Below are 26,683 nucleotides of genomic sequence, written 5' to 3'. Positions count from 1 at the left end.
TTGCTTCCTCTTCCTCATTGTGAGGAAGACCAGGCAGACTTCCACCTGAGGGACAGAGGAGGGCTGGGGCAGAAGAAATGGGAGGAAGTGGCTCAGTCCTGGCCGGACTCGCAGGCTGTGAGGTATGAGTGGCGTATGAGAGCTGACAGCCCCACCTGCAGCCACCAGAACTGAGGCAGGGGTGGGCTTGCAGGGGCTGGAGGGTCCAGGTCTGGAGAATGAGGCGGAAGTGACCAGTGCAGTCTCAGGCCTCCCTGCCAGTGGACCTCCCACACCTGCTGGCGCCTCTGTGAGGCGGCCCCCCTTCCCTTCCCTCCCTTCCTGTAGGTCTGAGGGTCTCAGCTGTACCGGCGCAGAATAGGAGAGGTTTACCTGCCTACATTTCAGGTGCGGGGAAGGGGCTTCCTAGCGCCAGTGAGGAGGGAGATCCGTGTTGGGAAAATCCTTGCTCTGAGACTGTCGAGAGCATGCTGTGGGAGGGAGGTGTGCAGAAAGGGCCTGGTGTCTTAGCGGCATGTCTTAGGGACAGGGAATAAGAGCTTGGTCTTGGAGTCAGACGGACCTAAATTCAAGCCCTGGCTCTGCAACGTAGTTACCGTGTGACCACTGGCAATTTTTTTCAGCCCTTTAGAGCTTGTCTAGCTCACCTGTAAAATGGAGGTTAAAATAACACTGCTTCATGCTTTGGCTTCATGCTGCTTTATAAAGCTGTTGTGGGAATTAAACATGCACACACACACAAAAAACCGTGCACAGAGTACTTAGGGTCTGCCTGGCACAGGTGCACTGTTGTTATTATTATTACAACTACTAGCTGTTACTACTACTGCTACATACCCTACTACATACCCTGCTGCCTTGGTGTGTCCCCTCTCCTCCTACCGCCCAGGCCTCTTCCACTCTCCCCCCGCCCTACCCCCAACAGCCCAGATAATGACCTTTCTTCTTCAAGGGTCCCAGGTCCGGGTGTCTGTGCTCTTAGCATTGTTAGCAGCCTTCCAATGGGGATGACAGGGAGGCCTCTCCAGAAGCTTCAGCCTCCCCAGAACTGGCCCCCTTGATTTCTTCTAAAGAAGTCCCTGGCCCAGGTTTGGAAACCTACTGTGGTGTCAGGAGTGAAGGGCCCCCTCGATGTGTAGGGTGGGGGGTGGGAGGCAGAGCAGACCTGACCAAGCAGCTGCAGGCCAGCCAGTGTGGACTGGGGCAGGAGCAGCCCTGCCTTGGATCCCCTTTCACAGACTCCGCCCCCATCTCCCCAGCCCCAAGTGTGCAGTCGCCCTCCCCTAGGCGCTGAGCGGCCATCCCCGCGCCTGGTACCCTCCATCAGGCACGCACGCGCACGTGCACTCAAACCCATCCGCCACGTGTGCCTTCCCCTCCTCCAAGCCCCAAGCCTGTGCTGTGGCTCACCAGGCAACAGGGCTGCGAAGGGGGGTGCCTGTACTGCCGGGGGGTGTGTGGGGGGGAGGCTCCCAGTTCCCTGGAGGCACATGGACCTGCCAACTCCCCCCCCCCCGCCCCCCCCACAGCACGTTCTTCCTTCCTCTGTCTTGCTTCTGCAGACACACACGTACTTGTAGTTGGTTCATTCTGATTGGAGAGGCAGAGCCGGACTCTTATAGCCGGGACGGCCCCACCCTGCAGCTTCACGATGGCGCCCAGGGTTGTTTTCAGTCTGGGGGCTGGCTTTTGGGTCTCTGCTCTGTGTTGCGTTGGCTGTCAGGAAATGAGAGTTTAAAAGCAAGAGAAAGGGGTTTGTTCAGAAGGCGGTTTCTGTGGCCTCAGCACTCGCTACTTGTCCGAATCCTCCCCCGGTGGCGGGGCCTGGGTGACTTGGATGCCCTCCTAGTTTCCCCCTCCCCCAGCTTCCATATGCGAGACAAAGGGGGTGCGAGCACGGAGAGTCGCTCTCACTCACATCAGGGCCGGGAGCTGAGGAAGGAAATGGAGGAGGAAGTTCCTCCCCTTCTGAGTGCTGGGTGAAAGTGAAAGGCAGCAGGGGGTTGGAGTGAGTCAAGGCAGCCGCGGGAGGGGAAGGGCTGGGAAGCTGCGGAAGCGTGCGGAGGAGCGATAGCACGGCCGCCTCCCTGGGGCCAGGGGCATCGCCGGGTGTAGCCAGGGCTTCATACCAGAGCCTGCCCGGCATGCCCAGCCAGCCCTCCTCTGCGCCTCTCGGCTGGTTTCCTGGGAACTCCTGGGGCTACTAACGATGACCTGGGGCATCTAGGTTCTGACGTCTGAGGTCAGCCTGGACCTTCAGATTTATTCGCGGGGGCTTCCTGAGCTCCCCTCCTCTGCTAGACGGACTGGCTCAGGATCAGAATCTTAGCATGGGGAAGAGGTGGGCCATGTAGCTCCCACCCTCACCAACTTCCCAGAGAGGCAAACAAAACAAAAGACAAAACCAACCCTCTCTGAAGAAAGAAAAAGTCTTTGAAAATACACGCAAGGTATAGGTGTAAGTTATAACTTGCATGTAAGTAATAAAAACACATGTAAATTATAAAATACTGGTCTCAGTTCCTCTGTAGCAGGATAAATAGAGCAATCTTTTTTTTTTTAATCAAGTTAGAAAACAAACACAGGAACACTGTGAGCCCTTTAGTCACACCATGTCATGGAGAAACCTTCTGGACCTAAGTTCTAGAAATCTGCACCCCCCTCGGTATCGTAGCTATATTCTTCCTTTGCTCAAGATGCCAGGAGCTCTTTGGCAGTGGAGGAGGGTGGGTGGGGACTGCTGGCCGGCTACCAGGCCAGATCCTGTCTCCAGTCAGCCCAGGTTGCAAAACAGGTTTCCATTCCATGCTCTGTTGGGGAACACTGGCAGCCACAGTTCCACCCAGCAGCTCCTCCCAGGGGTGGGGTTAGGACTGCACACATCCTTCGGGGCCTCACCTACGTGCCTCAGTGTAAAGGACGTGGACCCAGGACTCTGCAAGGGCCTGGTGGACCTCCCGACCCATGGGCTGCACAGTTGGGAATGACTAATGTTTTCTCCATTTCCTGTCTGAGAGGTGCATGGAGTGTCAGAGGAAGCATTGGCTGAAAACACTCCTGCGGGGTCTACTGGGGAGGCCACTGCCTGGACAGATGTGAGAGGACCTGCCTGGCTGCCCAGTAGGCTGGGGCCTGGCTTCAGACGAGTAGGGAACCCAGCATGGCCTTTGTTACCCCTTATCCCAGCTTGACTGCAGGGGCTCAGGCTGGATCTCAGCCCCACTTGCCCCCTCGGCGGGTGCTTTTGTGCGTTGCGCAAGTTACACAACCAAATGCAGCAGTCCTGGACACTAACCAGGAGGGCGAGGTGGTGGGACAAGGGAGAGTCCCAGAGCACCCTGGGGGATGTTGCCGCCTTCTGGTAGCTTCCCCAAGGTCCTGGCTCCTGCCTCACCAATGCTGCTCTGTGACCTTGGGCTTGTCCCCAGGAGGCAGCGGAACTGTAGGACCCTTGAGACCCTCCCCTCACACTTGTGCTGCCCTCTGGGGCATCCTGGGAGGCTGTGGCTGACACTATTACTGTTCTTCTGTCTGCAGGCTCCAGGGCCCTGTGGAGCATCATGAACTGGGAACAGTAGAGGAGCCTGAGAGCCTCTCTGCAAAAAGGAAGGAAGCACCAGCAGTTCTTTCTCCCCGTGCCCGACCGCATCATCCAGCGTTTCCTCTGCCCCCTCTGGCTGCTGGACTAGGGCCAAGCTTCCAGCAGGACCATCCCCCAGGGGATGGGCAACTGGTGAAGTAGGTCTCACTGCCAGGGCCCAGTTGGCCACACCATGAACCTCCAGGCCCAGCCCAAGGCTCAGAACAAGCGGAAGCGTTGCCTCTTTGGGGACCAGGAACCAGCTCCCAAGGAGCAGCTCCAACCCCTGCAAGCACCACAGCAGCCCCTGGCCCCTCCGCCGTCCAGAGTGAAGGAGGAGCCTTACTTTGCGCACGAGGGTCCGGCAGGGGCTGCCCCCGCCTCCCAGCCTGTGGAACTGCCGCCTTCCAACAGCCTGGCCCTGCTGAACTCCGTGGTGTATGGGTCTGAGCGAACCATGTTGTCTCAACAGGTGGGCTCGGTCAAGTGGCCCAACTCTGTGATGGCTCCAGGGCGGGGCCCGGAGCGTGGAGGGGTTGGGGGTGTCAGTGACAGCGGCTGGCAGCAGCAGCCGGGCCAGCCTCCGCCCCACTCGACATGGAATCGCCACAGCCTCCCCCTTTACAGTGGACCCAAGGGAAGCCCTCATCCTGGCATGGGGGTCTCCACCTACTATAACCACCCTGAGCCACTGAAGCGGGAGAAAGCAGGGGGGCCACAGCTGGACCGCTTTGGGACCGCTGTGCGGCCGATGGTGCCACAGAAGGTGCAGCTGGAGGTTGGGCGGCCCCAGGCACCCCTGAACTCTTTCCATGTGACCAAGAAGCCGCCGAACCAGACGCTGCCCCTGCAGCCCTTCCAGCTGGCGTTCGGCCACCAGGTGAACCGGCAGGTCTTCCGGCAGGGCCCATCGCCGCCCAACGCCGTCGCCGCCTTCCCACAGCAGAAGCAGCAGCAGCAGCAGCAGCAAGCGGCCCTGCCCCAGATGCAGCTCTTTGAGAACTTCTACCCCATGCAGCAGCCGCCCTCTCAGCAGCCCCAGGACTTTGGCCTGCAGCCGGCCGGGCCACTGAGTCAGTCCCACCTGGCTCACCACAGCCTGGCACCCTACCCCTTCCCCCCAAACCCTGACATGAACCCAGAACTGCGCAAGGCCCTCCTGCAGGAGTCAGCCCCGCAGCCTGTGCTACCTCAGGCCCAGATCGCCTTTCCCCGCCGTTCCCGCCGCCTCTCTAAGGAGGGCGTCCTGCCTTCCACCACCCTGGATGGGGCTGGCACCCAACCTGGGCAGGATCCCGCCAGCAACCTGTTCCTGCACCACTGGCCCCTGCAGCAGCCGCCACCCGGCCCCCTGGGGCAGCCCCACCCTGAAGCTCTGGGATTCCCGCTGGAGCTGAGGGAGTCGCAGTTGCTGTCGGACGGGGAGAGACTGGCACCCAATGGCCGGGAGCGGGAGGCTCCTGCCATGGGCAGCGAGGAGGGCACGCGGGCTGTGGGCACAGGGGACTGTGGGCAGGTGCTACGGGGTGGGGTGATCCAGAGCACTCGACGGAGGCGCCGGGCATCCCAGGAGGCCAATTTGCTGACCCTGGCCCAGAAGGCAGTGGAGCTGGCCTCACTGCAGAACACAAAGGTGAGAGTGGCATGGGCTGGGGACAGACCTGGCAGAGGGCAGGGCGAGCTGTGTCTGGGGCCAGGGGAGAGCAAGTGACTCCAGGGTCACAAGGGCAGTTTTCTCCCTTCATTGAAGGAAATGAAAGAACCCATCCATTTCAGGGAGTTCTGAACTCTCTGCATGCAAAGAATCTCTAAGTAGGTGTATCCATACCTGAAGGGTAGATGGGTTTTATACACACGCAGGGTTGCAGGCAGGAAAATGCAATACACCATCGTGGGTTGCCTTCTTCATTTGGGACTTGCAGAGTTGGAAGTAGAGGGAGGTGAAACCATTTCCAGATCCAGTATGCTAAAAGACAGGAATGTGGTAGTGGTTACACAGGTGGTTATACTTGTCAAAATGCATCAAACTATAATTAAAAATAGGTGCATTCTGTTGTGTGTAAATTATACAGCAATAAAGTTGATTGGAAAGAAAAGACAATCTAAATGGGGAAGAAGAATGAATAGAATTTGAGCACCTACGTTGTACTTGGAGTTTCTTATCTTTGATCACAAGTAATTTCTCATCAAACCCTATGAAAGGGATGCTGGCATTTATCCCATTTTATTGCTAAAGAAGCTAAGGCCCAAGTGGGATTTCCCAAGGTCACAAAGGTAGGACAGAAGCTAGTATCTGACTCCAAAGCCAGTGTTTGCCCCTTCCCTCACTGGAGGTCTCAACCCTCGAAGCCTATAGGGCCAGACCTATATGTAGGAGGCTGCAGAACTTGACTTCACTCCAGCCAGTTGCCAGTGGGGAAATAGATCCAAAGACCACCCTTACCTTGGCACAGGTTCCTTGCTTGCTTTCTCTTGCAGAGATATGTTTTGAATATGTAGATACTATTTCACATGCCATGCACCGTGTAGACCAAACAAAACACATCGATTAGCCACTTTTGGCCTGAGTTGGCCATCTGGGGATTCCTGCTCCAGGCCAGGATGGGAGAACCTGGCAGAAGGGAGGTTATGGAGAGTATTTGGGAATATGGTGGGGGAAAAGGTGGTCAGGGAAAGGCCAGGTTGCCAAAGACCATTGGGAACCATCATGGGTGTTTGAGTCCCTGAATCAAATGGGATTAGGGGTCCCGGACCAGCAGATCAGGACTTACCTTCTAACCGTCTCCATTTCCTCTCTCTCCTTCTCCAGGATGCCAGTGGCTCTGAGGAGAAGCGGAAAAGTGTATTGGCTTCAACTGCCAAGTGTGGGGTGGAGTTTTCTGAGCCTTCCTTAGCTGCCAAGCGAGCACGAGAGGACAGCGGGATGGTACCCCTCATAATCCCAGTGTCTGTGCCTGTGCGGGCTGTGGACCCAACTGAGGCAGCCCAAGCTGGAGGTGTTGACGAGGATGGAAAGGGTCCTGAACAGAACCCCACTGAACACAAGCCGTCGGTCATCGTCACCCGCAGGCGGTCCACCCGTATCCCCGGGACTGATGCCCCAGCTCAGGTATGAGAGGCGCCCCATGCAAGCAGCTCAGTACCTGGGTGCTCCTGGTGACCTAATATTATATGGGAAAAAGGAGAACATGGCAGTATAGGAGGGATTCAAGTCACCCATGGGGATATTATTTATATTTTCCAAACAAAACTTTTGGACAGATGAACTTATGAGGGACAAAGAGACAATTTTATACTTGAAATTTGGACTGTTTAGGAAAATCCAGAATGTATGAATCTCTTTTATTTCAGGTCAGCAAATTTTGATTTGGCCTCTAATGTGGGTCAGGCCTTGTGCTAGGTACTGGGATATAGAAATGTTTGCTTGTTCTGTCAGTACAAGCATGTATGTTGTACTCTCCCACTAAGATTGAGGTTTTGTCTATTTTTTCTTAGTTCTGTCAGTATTAGTTTTATACATTTTGATGCAATGTTAATTGCATACTTATTTAGAACTGGATTAGTTGGACACTTTATCATGAAATGTTTCTTTTTTTATTTTTAGTAATCTTTTTGCCTTTTAAAGTCTACTTTGTCAGATATTTCTCTTTCTTTCCCTTAGTGTGGGTGGGAGGAGGATGGGATGTGTATCTTTTCCATCTTTTTACTTTCAGCCTTTCTGTATCCTTCTACTTTAAGGTATATCTTTCAACTGGATTTGTAATTGGGGTTTGTTATCATCTGTTCTAACAACCTTTGTCTTTTCGTTAGAGCATTGATACAGTTTACATTTAATGTAATTACTGATAAACTTTGGTTTAAATCTGCTGTCCACTTATCCCATCCTGCCTTTTCTTTCTTCCTTTTTTTTTCCTCTTTTTTTGTTTTCCTTTGGATTGATTGGGTTTGTTATTCCATTTCCCCTCTTTATTAATTTATTAGTTATATACTTATGTATTACTCCTTTAGTGATTACCATAGCAGCCTTTATTACCTGGATTTCTATTAGAGAATTAAGCCCTACAGAAGGGGATTTGAGTGACCATTTTCTCAATTATCTGGAGGATGGTACATAGCTAGTACCATTCTAGAGGTGTAGGAGAGAAGTCAACTTATTACATAGTGAATGCCTTATGACATTAGAGCTTAATCCTCTGGTTGAGAAGCGTTCCTAGAGATTAAAATGCATTCTTAGCTTATTGAAATCTAACGTAAGTTAGTGCTTTGCCTCTTCTTGGACAATGCAGAGTTCTTATAACCCTTTAACTCCATTTCCCCCTAACCCCTAACTTGTAGAATTATTGACATGACTTTTCATTCTCCCTATATTGTAACATTGATAGGACATTATAACATTATGGTTTTGTTCAGTTGTTGTTCATTTTAGATTTATTCAAATACTTAAGAGTGTTTTGTTGCTTTTTATTTCTTCTCATATCTCCAAGCTTCCATCTCAGTTCATTTATATGCTGTTTGAAGAACATCCCTTAGTATTTCCTTTAGTTCCTTTAGTGTGAGTCTGTTAGTGATAAATTTTATTAGTCTTTGATTGTCTGAAAATGTTTTTATTTCATCTTCATTTTTGAAGGATAACTTTGCTGGGTAGAGAATTCTGTGTTGGTAGTTTTTTTTTTTTTCTTGGCACTTTAAAGATGTCATTCCATTGTTTTCAGGCTTCTATTGTAGGTACAGTATTGAGAAATCACTATAATCCATATTGTTGCTCCTTTGAATGTAAGGTATCTTTTTATCTTGTTGCTTTAAGATTTTTTTTTTGTCATTGGTTTTCAGCAGTTTTGCTGTGAAACCTAAGTATTGATCTCTTTGTATTTATCCTGTTTAGAGTGCTTCTGCTCCATATTCTCTCTCCTCTCCTTCTGGGACTCCAGTTACACGTTTTGTTAGTGCTTTTCACTGTATCCCCTATTTTGTCTGTCATGCACTTCTATGTTTTCCATTTCTTCTTTTTTTTTAAGTCTGACCTATCTTTCAGTTCACCAGTTCTCTCTTTAGCTGTGTCTAATGTTGTTAAGCCCATTCATTGAACTCTTGTTTTCAGTTATTTTATTTTTCAGTAACCTGATTTTTCATTTGGTTCATTTTTAGAGTTTCTAGTTCTTTGATGAGATTCTCAACCTTGCCTTTTATTTTATTGCACAACTTAAGCATAGTTTTCTTTTCTTTTCTTTTTTTTCCTTTTTTGGCCACATCGCATGACTTGTGGGATCTTAGTTCCCCGACCAGGGATTGAACATGGGCCCCAGCAGTGAAAGCGCCAAGTTCCAACCACTGGACCACCAGGGAATTCCCAAGCATAGTCTTCTTAAAGTTTATGTCTCATAGCTCCGTTAATGGGATCCCTGTGGGTCTGTGTTTATTATCTGCTATTTCTTGTTTTTAAATCACATCTTACTCTTTTGTATATCTGGCTATTTTTTATTGAATGTCAGACATTATATATGAAAAATTGTTGAGGTAATTAAAGACTCTGGATGCTGCTCTCCTCTACTGGAGAGGATTTGTCTTTGCATCTGACAGGTAGCAAAGAGCACAAGCAATCCTGGATTACTTTAACTTAATCAGATGATTTGAAGCTGGACATTATTCCATTTGAGAACTAATCTATATCTGATTCACCTTTATTCTGAGGATATAGCCCTTTGGAGTCCCAATCCAAAGCCTAGGGGTTCACCAGGCTCTCCTTCCTTGGCAAGCTCTAAACTCCAGTTTTTATTCTGCTGGCTCCTTGAATTTATTAAAAGCTTTACCCAGTTTCTCAGCCTCTCCGTTGTCTCTTCCATAACAGCATCTATCTCTAGGGAAAACACAATTCTAAATGCTGGGCTCACCTTTTTGGCTTTCCTTTTTTTTCCCTGGATCTTGGCCCTTTAATTCTTTGCCAACTAATTTGTTCTCTGGTACCTGCAGAAATGTGGTTTTGTACAGCATCTAGATTTTATTAGTCATTCTCAACTGGAGAGTTGGCCTGCGTGCCTGTTGTCTATAACAGAAAGGAGAGCTCCAAGATCATCATGAGTAGCACAGTCTCTGCTCTCTGGAATCTTGTTCTCTGGTTGGGGGAGAGTTTGTGGTGGAGGCTGGAGCCTTGGGCAGCTTGTCCTGAGGATGGCAGGAAAGATCCTGAGCAACTACACAGCTCAACATACCCATTTCATAGATGAGGAAATAGGTCCAGAAAAGGCCAGAGGCTTACCTAAGATCATACAGCCAAGTAGTGGCACAGCTAGCCCTGGAATTTGGATCCCTTGAATCCTGCCTGAGGACTCTCACTATACCAGGCTTTTGGGGAGGTCTTTCTCTTTCTCTCTCTCTCTCTCTCTTTGTGTTGCAGACATTTTCAATCATGCACAGAAGAAGAGAAAATGGTATAATGAGTCCTAGTATTTAGCCATCACCCTCTTTTACAGTTTTCAATATACAACCAATCTTCTTTCATTTGTACCTCTACTTCTCCCTGTCACTGGATTTTTTTTGAAGCAAATCCCAAACATCACATCATTCCATCCATAAATACTTTGGTTTTGTACCTGAAGTACACCATACATAAGGATTCTTTCCCTCCCTTCCTTCCTCCCTTCCTTCCTCCCTTCCTCCCTTCCTTCCTCCCTCCCTTCCTTCCTCCTTTCCTCCCTCCCTCCCTCCCTCCCTCCCTCCCTCCCTTCCTTCCTTCCCATGTCATCACACCTAAAAAATCAATATGAGGGCTTCCCTGGTGGCGCAGTGGTTAAGAATTCGCCTGCCAATGCAGGGGACACGGGTTCGAGCCCTGGTCCAGGAAGATCCCACATGCCGCGGAGCAGCTAAGCCCGTGCGCCACAATTACTGAGCCTGTGCTCTAGAGCCCGCAAGCCACAACTACTGAAGCCCACACTAGTAGAGCCCATGCTCCACAAGAGAAGCCACCGCAATGAGAAGCCCGTGCACTGCAACAAAGAGTAGCCCCTGCTCGCCACAACTAGAGAAAGCCCGTGCGCAGAAACGAAGACCCAATGCAGCCTAAATAAATAAATAAACAAACAAACAATCAATATGAAAAATATTGTCAAATATTTAGAATAGTTTAAATCCATTTTCCCTATAAAATCACAAATCATTACAGCTAGCTTGAGTTCATGTTGGATTTCTTGTCTAGAAGTTTGGGGCCTTTGGCTCCACTGCATTTTTTTCTGTGCAATCATATTGTTCCCCTTAGGGGGAGAGAATGAGCAATGTCATTTCTTCCTAGTCTGTAGAAGAGCAGAGAGGGCACAGATGGCCAAAAGACATGGCCAAGGCTCATGGGGACTCAGGGCCCTCTGCTGGAAGGTCTTGTGGGAGCTGGAACCTGGGACGGGGAGAAAGCCTGTTGTTCCTGGTCCCAGTCAGTGTGGCCAGTCTCACCTGTGCACCCAGGGAGATGATTGATGTCACTCACTCGTGTAGGCCTCCATTCTCTCTTGAGAGGATAGGGTTGCAGCAAGGAAAGGCCTCTATTCCTGTACAGCCCTGCCCTCTATTCTGTATGGAGGCCCACAAGGCATACCAAGCAGGGAGAAGTGTAAGCCAGAAGGACTAACATTTGACAGCAAAGGTAGGACTAATACTATGAGAATAAATGTCCTTCAAGGACAGGGCTGTCTTGTTCACTCTGTGGTCCCATGCCTAGCTTGGGTCTTGGCACGCGATACGAGCCTCCATCTAATGCAGAGCTTGGAGTTTAAGTAGTGATAGCAGTCAGTATTGATTGAGTAATTACTATGTACCAGGTACTGTTCTCAGTGATTTCCATGTATTAATTTATTTAGTCCTTATAGCTACCCCATTAGGTAGGCATTTGTTATTCCCATGTTAAAAATGATAATGCACACAGAGTTAAGTATTTTAAGTGGTAATTGAAGGAAATAGATCCCAGTCCAGGCAATCCAGTTCCAGGGCCTGGCCCTTAACTACAATAGTTCCCTGCCCTGTAGCATACTTTACAGCAGGGGTTGGCAACTATGACCGGTGAACCAAATCCAGCCCTAAGACTGTTTTTTACACTTTTCAAAGGATTATTTTAAAAGGGCAGGGGGTGGGGTCAGGAGAAGAAGAAGAATATGCACCGAAGAATATGTGTGTGGCCTACGAAGCCTAAAATACATACTATCTGGCCCTTGACAGAGACAGTGTGCTGACCCCTGCCCTAGAGGAGACAGTAAGAAGGGCGTTAGGATCTGCTTCCTGTGTCAGGCTTGCCTTAGTGGATGTGGTGGGCAGACTAAGTTCCAAAGGTGCAACTGGCAATCAGTGGTCAACACTTCAGTTTTTATGGGGCTTCCCTGGTGGCGCAGTGGTTGAGAGTCCACCTGCCGATGCAGGGCACACGGGTTCGTGCCCCGGTCCGGGAAGATCCCACATGCCGCGGAGCAGCTGGGCCCGTGAGCCATGGCCCCTGGGCCTGCGTGTCTGGAGCCTGTGCTCCGCAACGGGAGAGGCCACAACAGTGAGAGGCCCACGTACCGCAAAAAAAAAAAAAAAAAAAAGACTTCAGTTTTTCCCAGGTTGTAGGTGGCTGAGCCATCTTGGCCTGTTTCCTTCTCCAGGCTGAGGACATGAACGTCAAGTTGGAGGGGGAACCTTCAGTGCGGAAACCAAAGCAGCGGCCGAGGCCTGAGCCTCTGATCATCCCCACCAAGGCGGGCACTTTCATCGCCCCTCCCGTCTACTCCAACATCACCCCGTACCAGAGCCACCTGCGCTCCCCTGTCCGCCTAGCTGACCACCCCTCTGAGCGGAGCTTTGAGCTGCCCCCCTATACACCACCCCCCATCCTCAGCCCCGTGCGGGAAGGCTCCGGACTCTATTTCAATGCCATCATGTCGACCAGCAGCATCCCAGCCCCTCCTCCCATCACGCCAAAGAGTGCCCATCGCACCCTGCTCCGGTCTAGTGAGTGATCCCCCCCTCAGCAGCCGTGAGGGCAGGCATTGTGGGAGGGCGGTGGGTAGGGAAGACTCAGCTTCTGGCACTGCCGGGGTTGGGCTGGAATGCCATGGGAAAAGGGGCTCTACTTCTACTGTCTCCTTTGAGAGAGAGAAGGAGGTTGTCCTGGCTCAAGTACATTCTGTGGTTGGGGAGAGGAGGTGTCAGCCCAACTGCTTGGACTTAAATCCCAATGCCACAATTTACTGTTTCATCCCCTGTGGAAGTGATTTAAACTCCCTGGGTCTCAGTTTCTTCAGCATGTAAATGAGGCTGTTAGTAGTGTTTGGTTAATGATGAAATTGCCAATATGTATTCAGCTATTTTTAGAACCACAAACAGCAGTTTCCTATGGTTCAACCTAATAGCTACCTCAGAGGGTTGTGGTGAGGTCCAGATGCATTAACACACGTAAAGCACTTTACATTGTGCCTGGTGTGTCACATTTGTTCTTAATAGAACAAATTAAGACCAAATTAAGACAAATTAAGAACAAATTAAGACAGGTGGCAGATCCTGTCTCCTGTGTCTCTTGAACAGTCATTTTGGCCCAGAGCAGACATTTTGGCTGGCCTGGGTGGTGAATTGCTGAAAAATGTTGCCCACTCCATACAAGAATTCATTTCCCCTGAAAAATGGGATAATCCTATCTCAGGGTGATAGAGAAGATGGAGAGTAATCCCGACCAGAGGTAGCACAGAGGTGAGGCAGTGCGGTCCTGGGATTAACCTCTGACCCTGACCTCATCGTGGCATGCCTCTCTGGTGCCCTCTGGTGTCTGGGTGAGAAATGGCTCACCCTGGGCTGGCTGGCCTTTGGCTCTTCCACTTCTACTGGAAGCTTGGAAGCTTCTCTCCATGCCTGGGTTGTGCAGGAAGAAGTCGCTGTTGAGACCAGCTTGGCGGCAAAGAAGAGGTCTGTCCATCCATGAGGATTTTCTTGCACTCAGGTGTAAAGCCTGAACTGGGTCCTGCGAGGGCACCAGTAATGTGTGGGACACCGTGGTCTGTTCTAAAGAGAGTGCTGGGTCATTAGGGCGTTGACTTGAAAGCCTGGGAGACAGGAGAGCAGAAGTTTCAGGCAGAGTGGGATCAGCAGTCAGTGAGTGAAGCCTGCAGAGGCTGCTAGCCCTAGTGGTGAGGAAAGCATTTATTGAAGAGAGGGTGGGGTTAAAGCTGAGCTTGAACTAGGAAGCAGGTGGGGAGGGCACACTAGGCAGAAGAAAGGAGAGGTGCAAAGGCCCAGAGGTGGGACTGTGCAGGGAGCGCGAGGGGCCATGAGGGAGCGGCCTGCAAAGATGGACGGTCCAGGCAAGGCGGTGGTGGGATGCATAGCTGGCAGGGGAACCGCCTTGAACACTGAGCTGAGGAGTTGAAGTTTTCTCTCAGGTTGCAGAGAGGAGTCAGCAGATTTTGCTTTTGGAGCAAGAGAGTGTCTTGATCACACAGGGCGTTAAGATTAGCTGGGGAGAAACCAAGGCAGAGAACCCAGCAAGGAAGTGAGAAGATAATTATGAAACAGTGATCTCCTTCACCACCTCGTTTGTGTGGCGGAAGTTTCAGCCTCTCTACTAGAGCAACCATAGTTGAATGCTGGACTTAATGCTGTACTGTGGGCGCTCCCAGGGCAGAACATGGCTCTAGTAGTGGAACTGGTAGCAGTAGTAATAAGAGTAGCTAATATTTATCGAGGGCTCAGTTTTGTGCATGATTTCATTCAATCCTCACATCAACCTAGGGAGATAGGTAGCGACAGGCCCTTTCAGCAGGCGTGAAAACGGAGGCACCCACATATTTGGTAAAGTCACAGCTAGTTGTCACAATTGCAGGCTGCAGAGCCAGGACTCAGGGTGCCTGATTTCCCAGTGTGAACCTCAGAGTCACTGCTGTGGCTCTTGTGCGTAAAGAGCAGCCACCTAGGGTTGGAGAGGGTGGCTTTGCTGAAGGGCAGAGGGTGCCATTTACTAACCTGCCTTTTGTCCCATAGATAGCGCTGAAGTCACCCCGCCTGTCCTCTCTGTGATGGGGGAGGCCACCCCAGTGAGCATCGAGCCGTAAGTTCAGCCCAGCCTCTGGCTCAGGGGGTGAGGGTGGCCAGCTGGAGTCCGGTGCATGCAGGTGGGCCCTACGAGGAAGAGGAGGCTTCTGTGGGCTGGGGGCTGAGCAGACCTCTCTGGGCTTCTGCACTTAGCCCTGGGCTTCACTGATCCCCACCCCAGCTTCTGTGTGGAAGTCACAGGGAAGGAAAGGACCAGCTCAGTTTGAATTTGCCTCTGGGAGAATTAGAAGGGCAGTCCAAGAGTCTTTCCCTGTCTGTAAACCTGGAGCTTCTTCTCCCCTTTCCAACCTCTGGGCCTTGCCTTTCTGACAGCACCAGGTGCCACTTGCCAGGCTGTCCTCATAGAAGCCAGATTCCCTTACACCCAGCTGAAGCCTTGCCGCGCTCAGCCTCTGCCAGCTACCCCCGCATCTTCTCCATCCTCAGGGAGGAAGTAGGGTTCCCCATCCCCACATGGTGAAGCCTCACTCCCTGCCCTTTCCGCCCCTGCAGACGGATCAACGTGGGCTCCCGGTTCCAAGCAGAAATCCCCTCGATGAGGGACCGCGCCCTGGCAGCCGCAGACTCCCACAAGGCCGACTTGGTGTGGCAGCCATGGGAGGACTTAGAGAGCAGCCAGGAGAAGCAGAGGCAAGGTGAGAGGTCACGAGCCAGCAGGCAAAGGCTGGCTATTAGGCAGTGGGTGGGCTAGGCTCTGCCCCATGCAGCCCTGCCCAGCCCAGCCCTAAAAGTGCCTTTCTCTCCTCCCTCCCCAGTGGAAGACCTGCTGACAGCTGCCTGCTCCAGCATTTTCCCTGGAGCTGGCACCAACCAGGAGCTGGCCCTGCACTGTCTGCACGAGTCCAGGGGAGACATCCTGGTGAGACACTGCCCCTGGTGGAGGGAGGGCTCCTTGGGGAGGCTGGCAGGGATCCGTGTGTGTGCTGTCCAGGAGCCAGGCCTGTCGGCGAGCTGATTTGAGGCAGGCAGGAAGGTCTGACCAAGTTGGGGATAGTAGGGGGTCGGCCTGAGGGAGCCCTGGTTCCAAACTACAGACTTTGCTGTGCAAGGTCCACCCCAGTCTCTGATACTGGGTAGTGGGTCCCCACCCTCGGACGGGGCTGTCACTGAGGGCCTTCTCTATCTGTGGCTGCCTGCCTTGGGGACCATGTGTTTCCTCTTTTAAGAGGCCCTGAGCCACCCAACCCCCATGCCCTTGCCATCCTGCCAGACCTCTTGCCCCTCCGCAGTTAAGAGGGCCAAGAGTGGGTGCCCACCCTACTCAGAGGTCCGAATTTTGCCCACCAAGACCCCTGCCAGGGCCTTGACCTTTTCTTCACTTCCCTTTTAGGAAACGCTGAATAAGCTGCTACTGAAGAAGCCCCTGCGGCTCCACAACCACCCGTTGGCAACTTATCACTACACAGGTGGGCTGGCAGGGTGGGCCTGGGGCCTCGAGGGGTCTCCAGCATCAGTGGGGCTCAGTTCAGTGCTGAGTCACAGCCCAGGGTGGGGCGGGGGTGGAGAGGTGGGGGGCAGATAAGCCAAGATCCAGTGTGAGGGGACTGACACCAGAGCTGGGGTAGCTCTCAAGGGGCTTCCTGTGCCCTGCAAGGGAAGGGAGAAGGGCATAAGCAGGTGGGAGCCCATCTGGGTAGAAGAGCCCAGGGTGTGGGTATAAGGGGCAGGAACCCAGGGAGTGCCATCCAAATTGGCATCAGGTGCTGGAACTTAAGAGGACCCCTGGAGTGCCATGTCCCATTCTGGGGACTGTGCTTTAAGAGGGACATTGACCAAGTGGCATATTCATAGCAGTCCCTGGTATCAACCCCCGTCAAGTGGTGCATCCCGTCTGTGCCAGGTATATCACCAAGGGCTCCACATGCACTGTCTCACTGAGTCTGTACCACAGCTGGTGAGGTGGCTTCTATTACTAGTTCCCATTTCACAAGTGGGGAAAGTGAGGCTCAGAGGCTAAGCAACATGGCTAGTAAGTGGCAGAAGCAGGATGTGGAGCCAGCTCTGAACGCCTGCAGAGACAGCGGCTAGATGACCTCACACTTTTCTGCTGGTCAGAATTGCCCCTGCAGTGCTCACAGTCCCACCCCCTCACTACCCTGGCTTCCTCTTTGCCCTGCAGGCTCCGACCAGTGGAAGATGGCTGAGAGGAAGCTGTTCAACAAGGGCATTGCCATCTACAAGAAGGATTTCTTCTTGGTGCAGAAGCTGGTGAGCTGGGGCTCTGTTTTGGGGGCAAGAGAGGGGCAGGAGCTGCCTGCATGATTTGGGGGCTCCCTCTGCTGGTGGGGGGGCCCTGCAATTGCTTACCAAGACCTCTTATAAAGCAGTTAGGTCAATGCCACTAAGTAGCTTCAGAGACATTTTTTCTTTTTCTTTCTTTATTTTTAAAATACATTTATTAATTTATTTTTGGCTGCACTGGGTCTTCGTTGCTGCACGCAGGCTTTTTTTAGTTGCAGTGTGCGGGCTTCTCATTGCGGTGGCTTCTCTTGTTGCGGAGCATGAGCTCTACGCGCACGGGCTTCAGTAGTTGTGGCACGTGGATTCAGGAGCTGTGGCTCGCGGGCTCTAGAGCGCAGGCTCAGTAGTTGTGGCGCACGGGTTTAGCTGTTCCGCGGCATGTGGGATCTTCCCGGACCAGGGCTTGAACCCGTGTCCCCTGCATTGGCAGGCGGATTCTTAACCACTGCGCCACCAGGGAAGTCCCCAGAGACATTTTTTTCTAAACAAAACAAGAATGGAAATGATCAGGGCTTTTCCCCCTTGGTTCTAAGCCCCTTCCCTCACCTTAGGGTAGGGTGGCCATACTCTGAAGTCTCAGTCCAGAGCGGGGCCTGAGTGGGCACCAGACCCAGTGGCACCAAATAAATAGTGACTTGCCTAAGGGAGAACAGGAAGAGAAGGGGGGCTGCAAGCAGAGGTGAGCCATCCTAAGGGGCTGGAATACTTCAAAGGCCACAATTAGTGGGAGGAGAAATCACCCCGAGATGAGGGGACCGAGAGCTAGCAAGTGACTAGAACTGACCTAGGGGGCTTCTGCCCACTTCCTGTCAGGCCCGGGGCTTCCTTCCAGTAACTCAGCTGACAGAGTAGCGGAAGCCTAGGCCTAGTTTTCCTAGATTCTCTTGTCTTGCCCCTGTGTTCTTCTGGGAGAGTGATATGCTAATCCAAGGGCTTGCATCTTCCCACCAGCCCTGTCTCACAAAGTCTGGGCTATGGCGAGAGTGAGCTGTGTGGACAGCTGAGGGAAGAGTGCTTCCCAGAATGTGTTCTTTCCTCCTGGGATTGTAGGTTGTACCAGGAACGCCCTGGGGCTTGGACCAAGTGCTGACAAATTCTCCTACAAGGGCCCTGTTGTGAGGACAGTCGTTTGCTGGGCTCCCTTATTGGGCAATATTGCCAGGAAGTACATGCCTCAGTGAAGCTCACTGAGGTGCCCCTAATGCCTTAATGAAAAGAGCAGACCATTGGTCAGGCTAACAGATGATCAGAGGGAATTGATAGTAAAAGTGTAAACAGGATCTAGTTAATAAATTTGTGACTTGGCCATTCCTGGGAGATGAGTCATGTCTGCTTCCTGCTCATGCACAGAGGGCCCTCACTGACCCCTTGGGCTCTGTGGACAGGACACCCCAGTTCCCAGTGCAGCCCAGCAGCTGGCTGAGCAGTCTGGGAGTCTGGGGAGATGGGGGAGAGTCAGAGAAAACAGCTTGGGGGTCGGGGGGAGGTAGTCCAGAAACCAAACCCAGTGGCCAAATGGATTTGTGAAACAGGAGGGCTAGGGTTTCAGAGCTTGGGAGGCCCTTGGGGATCATCTGGTCTCATCCCACTCACTACTTTCACACCAAGAGCCTTGCCTAAGGCCACACAGCCATTTAGTGGTAGAGTTAGAACAAGACTTAGCCTCCTGCTTCCTCTTCAGGCTTTCCAGGGCTTGCGTGTTAGTCTCCCCTGAGTTCCTCCCCAACATACAGCAGTTGACAATTCTCTGTCCTCACTGCTCCCTCAAGAGGAATGAAATTGTTTGCTCCGATTGATGTAGAGAGGCTGTGTTGCCAGGTCTAGTCTGGCTTTGAATGTGGATGGTGCCCAGGCTTTTTCCCCTTTAACTTTTCATTTTGAAAAATCTCAAGCTTACAGAAAAATGGAAAGAATAGTATAATGAACACCCATATACCTCTCAGATTTACCAGTTGTTAACATTTGCCACATTTGCTGTCTCTCTGTGTCTGTAAATAAACTCACACACAGGTATTCTGTTTTAACCAATCATTAAAAGTTACAGACATCATGACATTTGACCTAAATATTTCCTAAAACAAAGATATTCTCCTACAAAACCAAAGTACCATTATCACACCCAAGAAATTTAAACTGACACAGTAATGCTCTCTAATACATGATCCGTATTCAAATTTCCCCAATGGCTCCATGTTGTCCTTTTTAGCTTTTTAAAAAAAAATAGTGCTGAAGTGTTGAATTGGTCAGTGGTTTGTGCAGAGCAGGTGTTGGAGACATGCTTGTATTTCCTGAGTTTATTGGGTTTAGTGTTTGCTAAGGTTAACGGAGGGGCATGCAGGGATAAGAAAGGCTGGAGTGCCCCCAGGCAGGTGAGCTGAACCAGGAACTCTGACCTCAGCTTTGGCTTCATACCAGATCCAAACCAAGACCGTGGCCCAGTGTGTGGAGTTCTACTACACCTACAAGAAGCAGGTGAAGATTGGCCGCAATGGGACGCTAACCTTCGGGGATGTGGATACAAGTGATGAAAAGTCAGCCCAGGAAGAGGTTGAAGTGGATATTAAGGTGACTCCCTTCCCTGCCTCAGCTGCTTAGGCTGAGGTGGGAGCCTGAGGCCAAGCTCTCCAGGACTCCCTGGAGGGCAAAGAGAGGAAGGCAGTGCCCCTGACAGCCCCAGGGAGCTGATGTCCTGGACACTGGCCCTGGACCTTTGGGTTCCCCTCTCCATCTGCCAGTGTCATCGTAATAATACATTGTGTTGATGCAGAACATTGGGGGAAATTTCCCACAGTATTTGCACCAGCATTGACTTACTGTCCCCTCGTAGCAGACCTCTAACACTCTTTCCTAAACTTTAGTCATTCTTATATCACCTTTATGAATTCTGCTGTATCTGCATCCTACCACATGTCACCATTACTATTTTTGTCATGTCCATACACCACTTGTGCTTTTAATATTTTTCTTTAAATCAACCCATTTTTTACTCAAGGGAAGCTTTATATCACAATCATAAATAGAAAACCGGTGTTGCTTGCCATAGAAGGTACTGGTAAAAATAAATATATATGAAAACCAAACAATGTTATTAAATTCTAGCCAGATACTATTACCTGCCGAGCCTCTGAGATGAGGCCTGACCTCTCCTTGTTAAGTCTAGAACAGTATAAAAGACACATTAATACCAACTCGAGACTTTGTCCTTGACATAATCAGGATTGAAAGAGAAGTGAAAAGAGAACGTTATTCAATTTTGTGAAAAGAGAATGTTATTTAATTCTGTGTCCATGTATCCACCTAATATCATCTTGGGGTCACAAGTCCACACTTGGTGACATGCTGCTCTAAGACAGGGAGTGATTTAGTTCCCACTTGCAGATGGGAAGGGGGTAGAGATACAGGAAATGTTACAAAGATAGCTTAGAATGGAGCTCAAGGCTGCTGCCTGGTTCCACCAGACCACCCTGCCCTAGAATGTGTCTCTTGGACACACCCAAGAGGACAGGTGGCCTGTGGGGAGGGACTGGCATGCTCCCTCCCTGCCCCAGCTCCATCTCAAGTGCTTGGTCTCATCCTGAGGGCTTCCAGGCCTCAAGGCTCTCTCTCATTTTACCGGTGGATTAGCGGTGGGAGAGTATAGAGTCTAGCACAGGAGGCCACACTGGTCCAGGCCAGGCTAGCAGGACTAGCAGGGCCTAGTGAGCCCCTGGCCGGGTCAGAATCAGTGCATGTGGCTGCATGACTGAGCTGTAGGCTCACGGCCCTGCTCTTGTCCCCCATAGACTTCCCAGAAGTTCCCCAGGGTGCCTCCTCCCAGAAGAGAGTCCCCAAGTGAAGAGAGGCTAGAGCCTAAGAAGGAAGTAAAGGAGACCAGAAAGGAGGAGGAAGAGATGCCAGAGACCCAGGAGAAGGCGGAGCAGGAAGAGGGGCGAGAGCGAAGCCGGCGGGCAGCGGCTGTCAAAGCCACGCAGACACTACAGGCCAATGAGTCGGTAAGTGTGACCTCCACTGGGGGAGCCCAGGGCCAGGAGGACGGCTGGAGCTGGGCCTAGGGGTGTGGGAGGGAGGGCAGAGCAGGAACATGATGATCATCATCGTCATCATGGCAGGAAAGCACTAGATAGTTTAGGCTGTTAACTCATTTTATCCTCATAACTCCATGTAGTAGGTACTGTCATTATTCCCATTTTACAGAGAAGGAAATTGAGGTCCAAGATAAGACAGCTAGTAGGCAGCCCGACTCCAGAACCCGCTATTAATTTTACACTATACAGCTTCTGTTTCTGAGTCACAGAGGAAAAAGGCTTTGTGAAAACCCAGGTGTGGGGGACACTGGGGAAGCATTCCTGACTTACAGTTCAGACAGGGCTCCCCCTAAGAGAGCCGTGTCCCTGACAAGAATTCTGAAACTGAGCTGAGACAATGGGAATAACAACAACGGCCCCTCACGCACGTTGTCTGCGAAGTGCTTTCCTGTTCATTATCTCATTCATCCCTCGCGATAACCCCATAAAGTGTTAGCCCCCACCTTGCCGATGGAGGAAGCTGGGTTCAGAGATGCTAAGTGACTTGCCTGAGGTCCCACTCCAGGTCCTCCTAGTGCAGTGTTCTGTCCACCACATCACAGGCCAAGAAGCAAGACATACCAGCCAGAGCTGTTCCTTGTCAGGAAGAGGTCCCCCAAGAGAGACAGGGCTGGGTAGGGTCTGCTACGGAACTACTATGAGAGTCTTTGTTTGTTTAATTTGTGTTGTACACTTAAACTTGCAGGAAAACCCTCACAAACTGTAGACACACAGCTGTTTGCTCCCTTCCGAGCCTTGTCTGTGCTCCTCCAAGAGCTGTGCTCAGTGTACACACGCCACTGAGTTCTGCTGAACTTTCATGAATGCTTTCCTGTGTGGTTTGATCCAGTGCACACGTGTGTGACTCCTAATGGCCATCTGGGGCTCCCCTAACCCGAGGTCCATGGTTCGCATACCCTGAGCAGCACCTCTCCAGGTCTGCACCAGGCGTCCTGTGCTCTCTGGCACCTGCTTGGCGTTTCCCATGGTGGCTCATGTTGTCAGGAGCTAACTGCCTGCATGTTTGTCCCTTCAGACTGTGAGTTCTCTGATGGCAGGGGCTCCTGTCACCTCTCTATCCCCTGTGTAACCTGGCATGTTACACAGATTTGAAGGTCATTTATGGAATGAAGTCATGAATAGACTAAGTGACTGAAAACATGAACCCACGTCATTAACAGAGACACCAAGACCCCTGTCAGATGCATCAGGAAGTCCTTATAGCAGCTAGGGCTGTCCCATGTAATTACGGTACCAGCAATTTGTGAAAACAGAGCTGTGAGTGCCTTGTCACTGGAAAGATTCAAGAGGATGCTAGGGGACCATTTGGAATGAGTGTATGATCTTTAAAAGCCCTCTGTTCACTGATATTCCATAATTCGGGATCCTCTCTTCCCCATATCTCTTAGCTCTCCTTGTTTGACCCTCTCCAGGCCAATGACATCCTCATTCTCCGAAGCCACGAATCCAATGCCCCTGGATCTGCAGGTGGCCAGGCCTCAGAGAAGCCAAGGGAGGGGCCAGGGAAGTCACGTAGGGCACTTCCTTTTTCGGAGAAGAAGAAAAAACCAGAGCCATTTAATAAGAGCCAGAATCAGGAGAACACTTTTCCGTGTAAAAAATGTGGCAGGTAAGAAGGCAGACCCAGTCTCCACTGGGACCTGGTAGGTTGGCTGCGGTTGGGGGAGGGGCAGACGTCGATTCCTGGGGAGAAGGAGGAGGAGTCACAGCTTTCGCCCTGTCTCCTGATTGGCTCAGAGGGTTTCCCCGGTGACGTCCCTTGGCGGCTTTTAGAAGAGGGATGATGGCACTGAATCGGGAGCCCATCGGTCTCCTTGTTGGAGGGTGGGGCTGGACCACGTGGCGCGGAGCAAGCCAGAAGGGCCGGGGAGCCCCCAGAACAGACACACACACACACGCACGCACGCACGCACGCACGCAGGTGCTCTAGCCTGGAGGTCCCAGGGGTGGAGACAGACCTCTTACTGGAGCCCCTCCTTCCCGGCTACAGGGTGTTTTACAAGGTGAAGAGCCGCAGCGCTCACATGAAGAGCCACGCCGAGCAGGAGAAGAAGGCGGCCGCTCTGAGGCAGAAGGAGAAAGAGGCCGCGGCCGCTGCGGCCACTGCGGCCGCCTCCCCCCACCAGCCGGCCCTGAGGGAGGAGAGCAGCGCAGGCGAGAGGGGCTGACGCCCGGGGCTCCGGGCCCTGCTCCAGCCTGAGACGGTCTGCCAGCACTGGAACCTCCGGAGGGAGAGATCACGTGGACTTGTCTCTGCAAAACGGATACAATTAAATAAACGGCTCTTTTACTTATACAGGGCCCAGGAGCAGTGTTAAGGGCTACAGGATCCAGTTCTCTTGCATTTGGTCTGTCGGAAGTTTCCCTCCTGCTTTCCTGGGACTGGGAGAGTCCCTGCTCGCTGGGGCTGCCCCTGGGGAGGGGCTCCAGCGCTGCCGCAGCTGCCTCTCACATGGACCTCTGCCGCCACGCCACGAGGTTGCTTCTCTCCCTCTTTGTTTCCCTTGCTCCCTTAGGTCACCATGGAGAAACAAGCACAAGCGCGCCCCCTTGGCAGCATTAATCCCCCGCCCCAGGGGACCTGTACAGGCCCTGCCCCAAGCCCCGGAAAGAGGGACTCCGTGGGAAGGAGTGTGGTGGCCATCTCCGAGAGGGAGCTCAGCCTGGCATCTGTGCTGTCTCCTCTGCGGCAGTGTCCAGGCCATGCTGCTCCAGTGACTATGTCCTCAGAGAGGCCACGTTCTCCGTGGGAGGGAGGCTGCCAGAACAGGTTCAGGGAGAGAGACCAGGACTGGTACCTATCCCTTTGCTGCTCGCTAGCAGCCTGCTGGGACTGGAAAGTTTTCTCAGATGTTTGGGGAAGGAGCCAATGTTCTTTGCAAGCTCTCAGCCTGCTGGAGGGAAGGAAACTGTGCAGAGGAAGGAAGCTGCAGGGCTGCTACAGGGCTAGGCCTGAGGGAGCTTTTGATAAGCCTTGGCTTTTCCTGCTTCCCACCTTTTTGCCAAATACCTTTGGGCCCTGGAGGCTGCTAAGGGAGCTTAGCCTAGGCCCAGCCTGCTCCTCCTTGGTGCAAGTTTCTTGCCTGCCTCTGTCCTGCCCTTGGCAGCTGCCACCTAACCCCATCCCACCTGGTCTAGTGCTGATATCCACAGCTCAGCCCTCAGTCCTGCATGCTGGAGATTTCTGGATCCTTCCCTGGGAGGGGGAGGTCTCCTAGCCAGATGGGACAGGAGCCTTCATTCCTTGACTTGTGTCATTTGGGAGCTATTTATTTATTCTTAATATTTAATTTTTAACATCCTCTCAGGGACCAGGGGATTCCTCCTTTCCAGAGGCCCAAGTGCATTTATCCCAAAACAAGGCACCTTCTTGGCACCACCCTCCCCCCCACATTTCCAAGACCCTGAAGTCCCTCATTCTGCCAATAGGAATGATGATAGCACTGAAAGAGGGTGGAAAGGTGGAAGATGTCACAAAGGCACACGGAGACTAGCAGGATCAAGGGAGATCAAAGGCAGTTCTTGTTGCTACCTCTTCTTCGGCTGTACTTTCAAGTAGCTTGAGGGGATTGGCTGGAAGCCAGATTCTGGTTTTGTTTCTGGCTTGAAGAAGCCATATTTGGTGTGGAGTCACTGAAGTGGAAGGGCTGGAAGATTCTGGAGGCCCTTTCACTTGCCAGTCCCATAGGAGGGCTGAGTTATTTTTCTGATCTTGCTATTCAACTTTAGTTGTGTAAAAGAAGTTCTAAGTGAATCCACATTAGGAAGGAGCCAAAAAGTATTCATTCTGCTCCTCTTCTGAGATGGCCTAAAGGCGCCATACTGGTAGCTGTGGGGAGGGAGTTTTGTTTCTAACCTATGCACTCTCAGGTGTGTATTAGCAGTCATTTATGCATTAATATGGCTATACAGGAGCCCAGCTCTGGGAATTAAAATTCTCCCCCCTCCTCAACTTCTGATGGCTACCTAGACCTCTGACTTCCCAGCTAGTTTCTTCCATAGGCTTTTACAAGCTCAACGGCCCAAGACTGCAAAAATCTGGTTATACCCTCCAAAAACAGGAGGGTAGCAAATTTAGGCTCTCTTCTAAATCACATATGTAATATGAGTGCCTTCACAGCTTTGCCCCAAAGTGCTACTTAAGTTTCCCAAGGTTTTTTTCTATTTAAACCGTATTTAGTTTCAGGCTTCTTTTTTGGACATGTGGTAACAGAAACCTCCTTCGTCTACAGTGATTCTCCTCTTCTAAGCTCACGGAGACCAGACCAGGTGAATATAGGTGGAGAAAATCAAGATGGTACCTCTCTGTATTAACCCCACCCAACACCGTATTTTAGAAGGGTTTATGCTCCAGAATGGATTAGTATCTAGAATGCAGTGTAAAAGGTGAAATGTTTAGAGGGCAGATGCAATTGTGGCAAGTGACCTGCCAATAAAGTAGGTGCACCCATAGAAGCTGGCATAGGTATATCCTTTATGGTGCTTTCTCCCTGTGAACCATTAGGCTACTTTGTTTTTTCTTTTTTCTTATATTCAGAGCTCTTTGCTTTAAGAAGTTAAATGACGAACACCTTCAGCTTTATAATGTCCTCCCCACACCATCTCACATATCCATCTCTCAGCCTCCATCTACACTCAGCTAAGGGCATGAAACTAACCTAGTGCCTGTGTTCTAGACCGTTTCTGAGGTCTCTTACCCACCCACGGAGACAGTGCTGAAGCACTGTCCTCCATGCCTTCAGCAGCCCCCCTCACAACTAAGGTACACACCCATCCCTTCTGCTACCCCACTTCCACCCTTGGCACAGAGGTCGTGTGCTGCTTATGTCTAAAGGGATCCCCTATATTTAACTGCCTCAGTGACCTAACCTCTTCTCATGTGCCAGATGTTAAGATGAAGGAGGAATACAACACATACTCAAGCCTCAGCTATTTAAGTATGTTTTTACTGGGGCTCACTATTCTGGGACGGTATTTATTACCAGACTGGCAAGCCTAACTCCTTAGGCTTATAGGAAGTATGCATATTTTTATAAAACAATTGTATGTCCTCCCCATATTTTTGCTGTGTTAATATTTGCCTCTCACAGTTTGCAGCTGTTTCACCTTTTCATTCGTCTCTCAGTCGAAGGCCTTGTTGGAGGGGACAGAGCACAGGAATAGCCTTGACAGTCTGTAATTATTGTACAAATATTTTAATAGCATATAAATAAGTATATTCCTTTTATTTTGAAAAATATCAGACACTGCCTTTTGTGTGTTTGCTGCCTGTGGCACCCTTTTTTAAAAAGACTGTTACATATTAAAATAGTGTACATATATATAAATATTACCTCTTTTGCTGTACAGTTGTGATAGACCAGACTGAAGATTTTATTTTTTGTGTGCTTTTTATAAAAAAAAATTAACACACTAAAGAAAATCTTGCTGATGTGATTGTAATGTACCTATGTAACTTATTTACTTTTGAATGTTCTTCTGTATCTTTAAACCTTTTATTAAATAAGGTTTTAAAAATTCAGAGTTGAATGCTGTGTCCTTCTGGGGAGATTTTCACTATCTGGGATTGACGTAAATAGGCCTTGGCTTGCTTGCAAGGGATTACTTGACGTTTTTGAACCGTAAGGATACTGTTTTATCAGCTCACTGTCAGTGATGCCAGGACAAGGGAAATAACACATGTAGCCTGGCTACAAAGGTTACTAAATAGATCTAGATC

The 26,683-nt window shown here is 51.0% G+C and overlaps 1 protein-coding gene across 2 annotated transcripts in view; it reads left to right on the top strand.

Annotated features, from left to right (window-relative positions):
* Positions 1-26,485, top strand: part of ELMSAN1 (ELM2 and Myb/SANT domain containing 1) — a 67,254-nt gene extending 40,769 nt beyond the window's left edge. For both annotated transcript variants that reach the window (XM_029237309.1, XM_029237310.1), the window contains exons 2-13: positions 3,538-5,213; positions 6,390-6,689; positions 12,202-12,547; positions 14,567-14,633; positions 15,131-15,273; positions 15,394-15,497; positions 15,969-16,044; positions 16,758-16,846; positions 19,295-19,444; positions 20,662-20,871; positions 22,377-22,573; positions 22,955-26,485. In XM_029237309.1, the coding sequence (XP_029093142.1) occupies positions 3,774-5,213; positions 6,390-6,689; positions 12,202-12,547; positions 14,567-14,633; positions 15,131-15,273; positions 15,394-15,497; positions 15,969-16,044; positions 16,758-16,846; positions 19,295-19,444; positions 20,662-20,871; positions 22,377-22,573; positions 22,955-23,132 (3,300 nt within the window). In that variant the 5' untranslated portion in view covers positions 3,538-3,773 and the 3' untranslated portion in view covers positions 23,133-26,485. The remainder of the gene's footprint in view (positions 1-3,537; positions 5,214-6,389; positions 6,690-12,201; positions 12,548-14,566; positions 14,634-15,130; positions 15,274-15,393; positions 15,498-15,968; positions 16,045-16,757; positions 16,847-19,294; positions 19,445-20,661; positions 20,872-22,376; positions 22,574-22,954) is intronic.
* The last annotated feature ends 198 nt before the right edge of the window (positions 26,486-26,683 follow it).

Source organism: Monodon monoceros, unplaced genomic scaffold, assembly GCF_005190385.1.
Source record: "Monodon monoceros isolate NGI ecotype Baffin Bay Population unplaced genomic scaffold, NGI_Narwhal_1 Super_Scaffold_21, whole genome shotgun sequence".
Classification (NCBI taxonomy): Eukaryota; Metazoa; Chordata; class Mammalia; order Artiodactyla; family Monodontidae; genus Monodon; species Monodon monoceros.
Note: the sequence above shows the minus strand (reverse complement) of the source record. Positions and strands in the feature narration are given on the sequence as shown.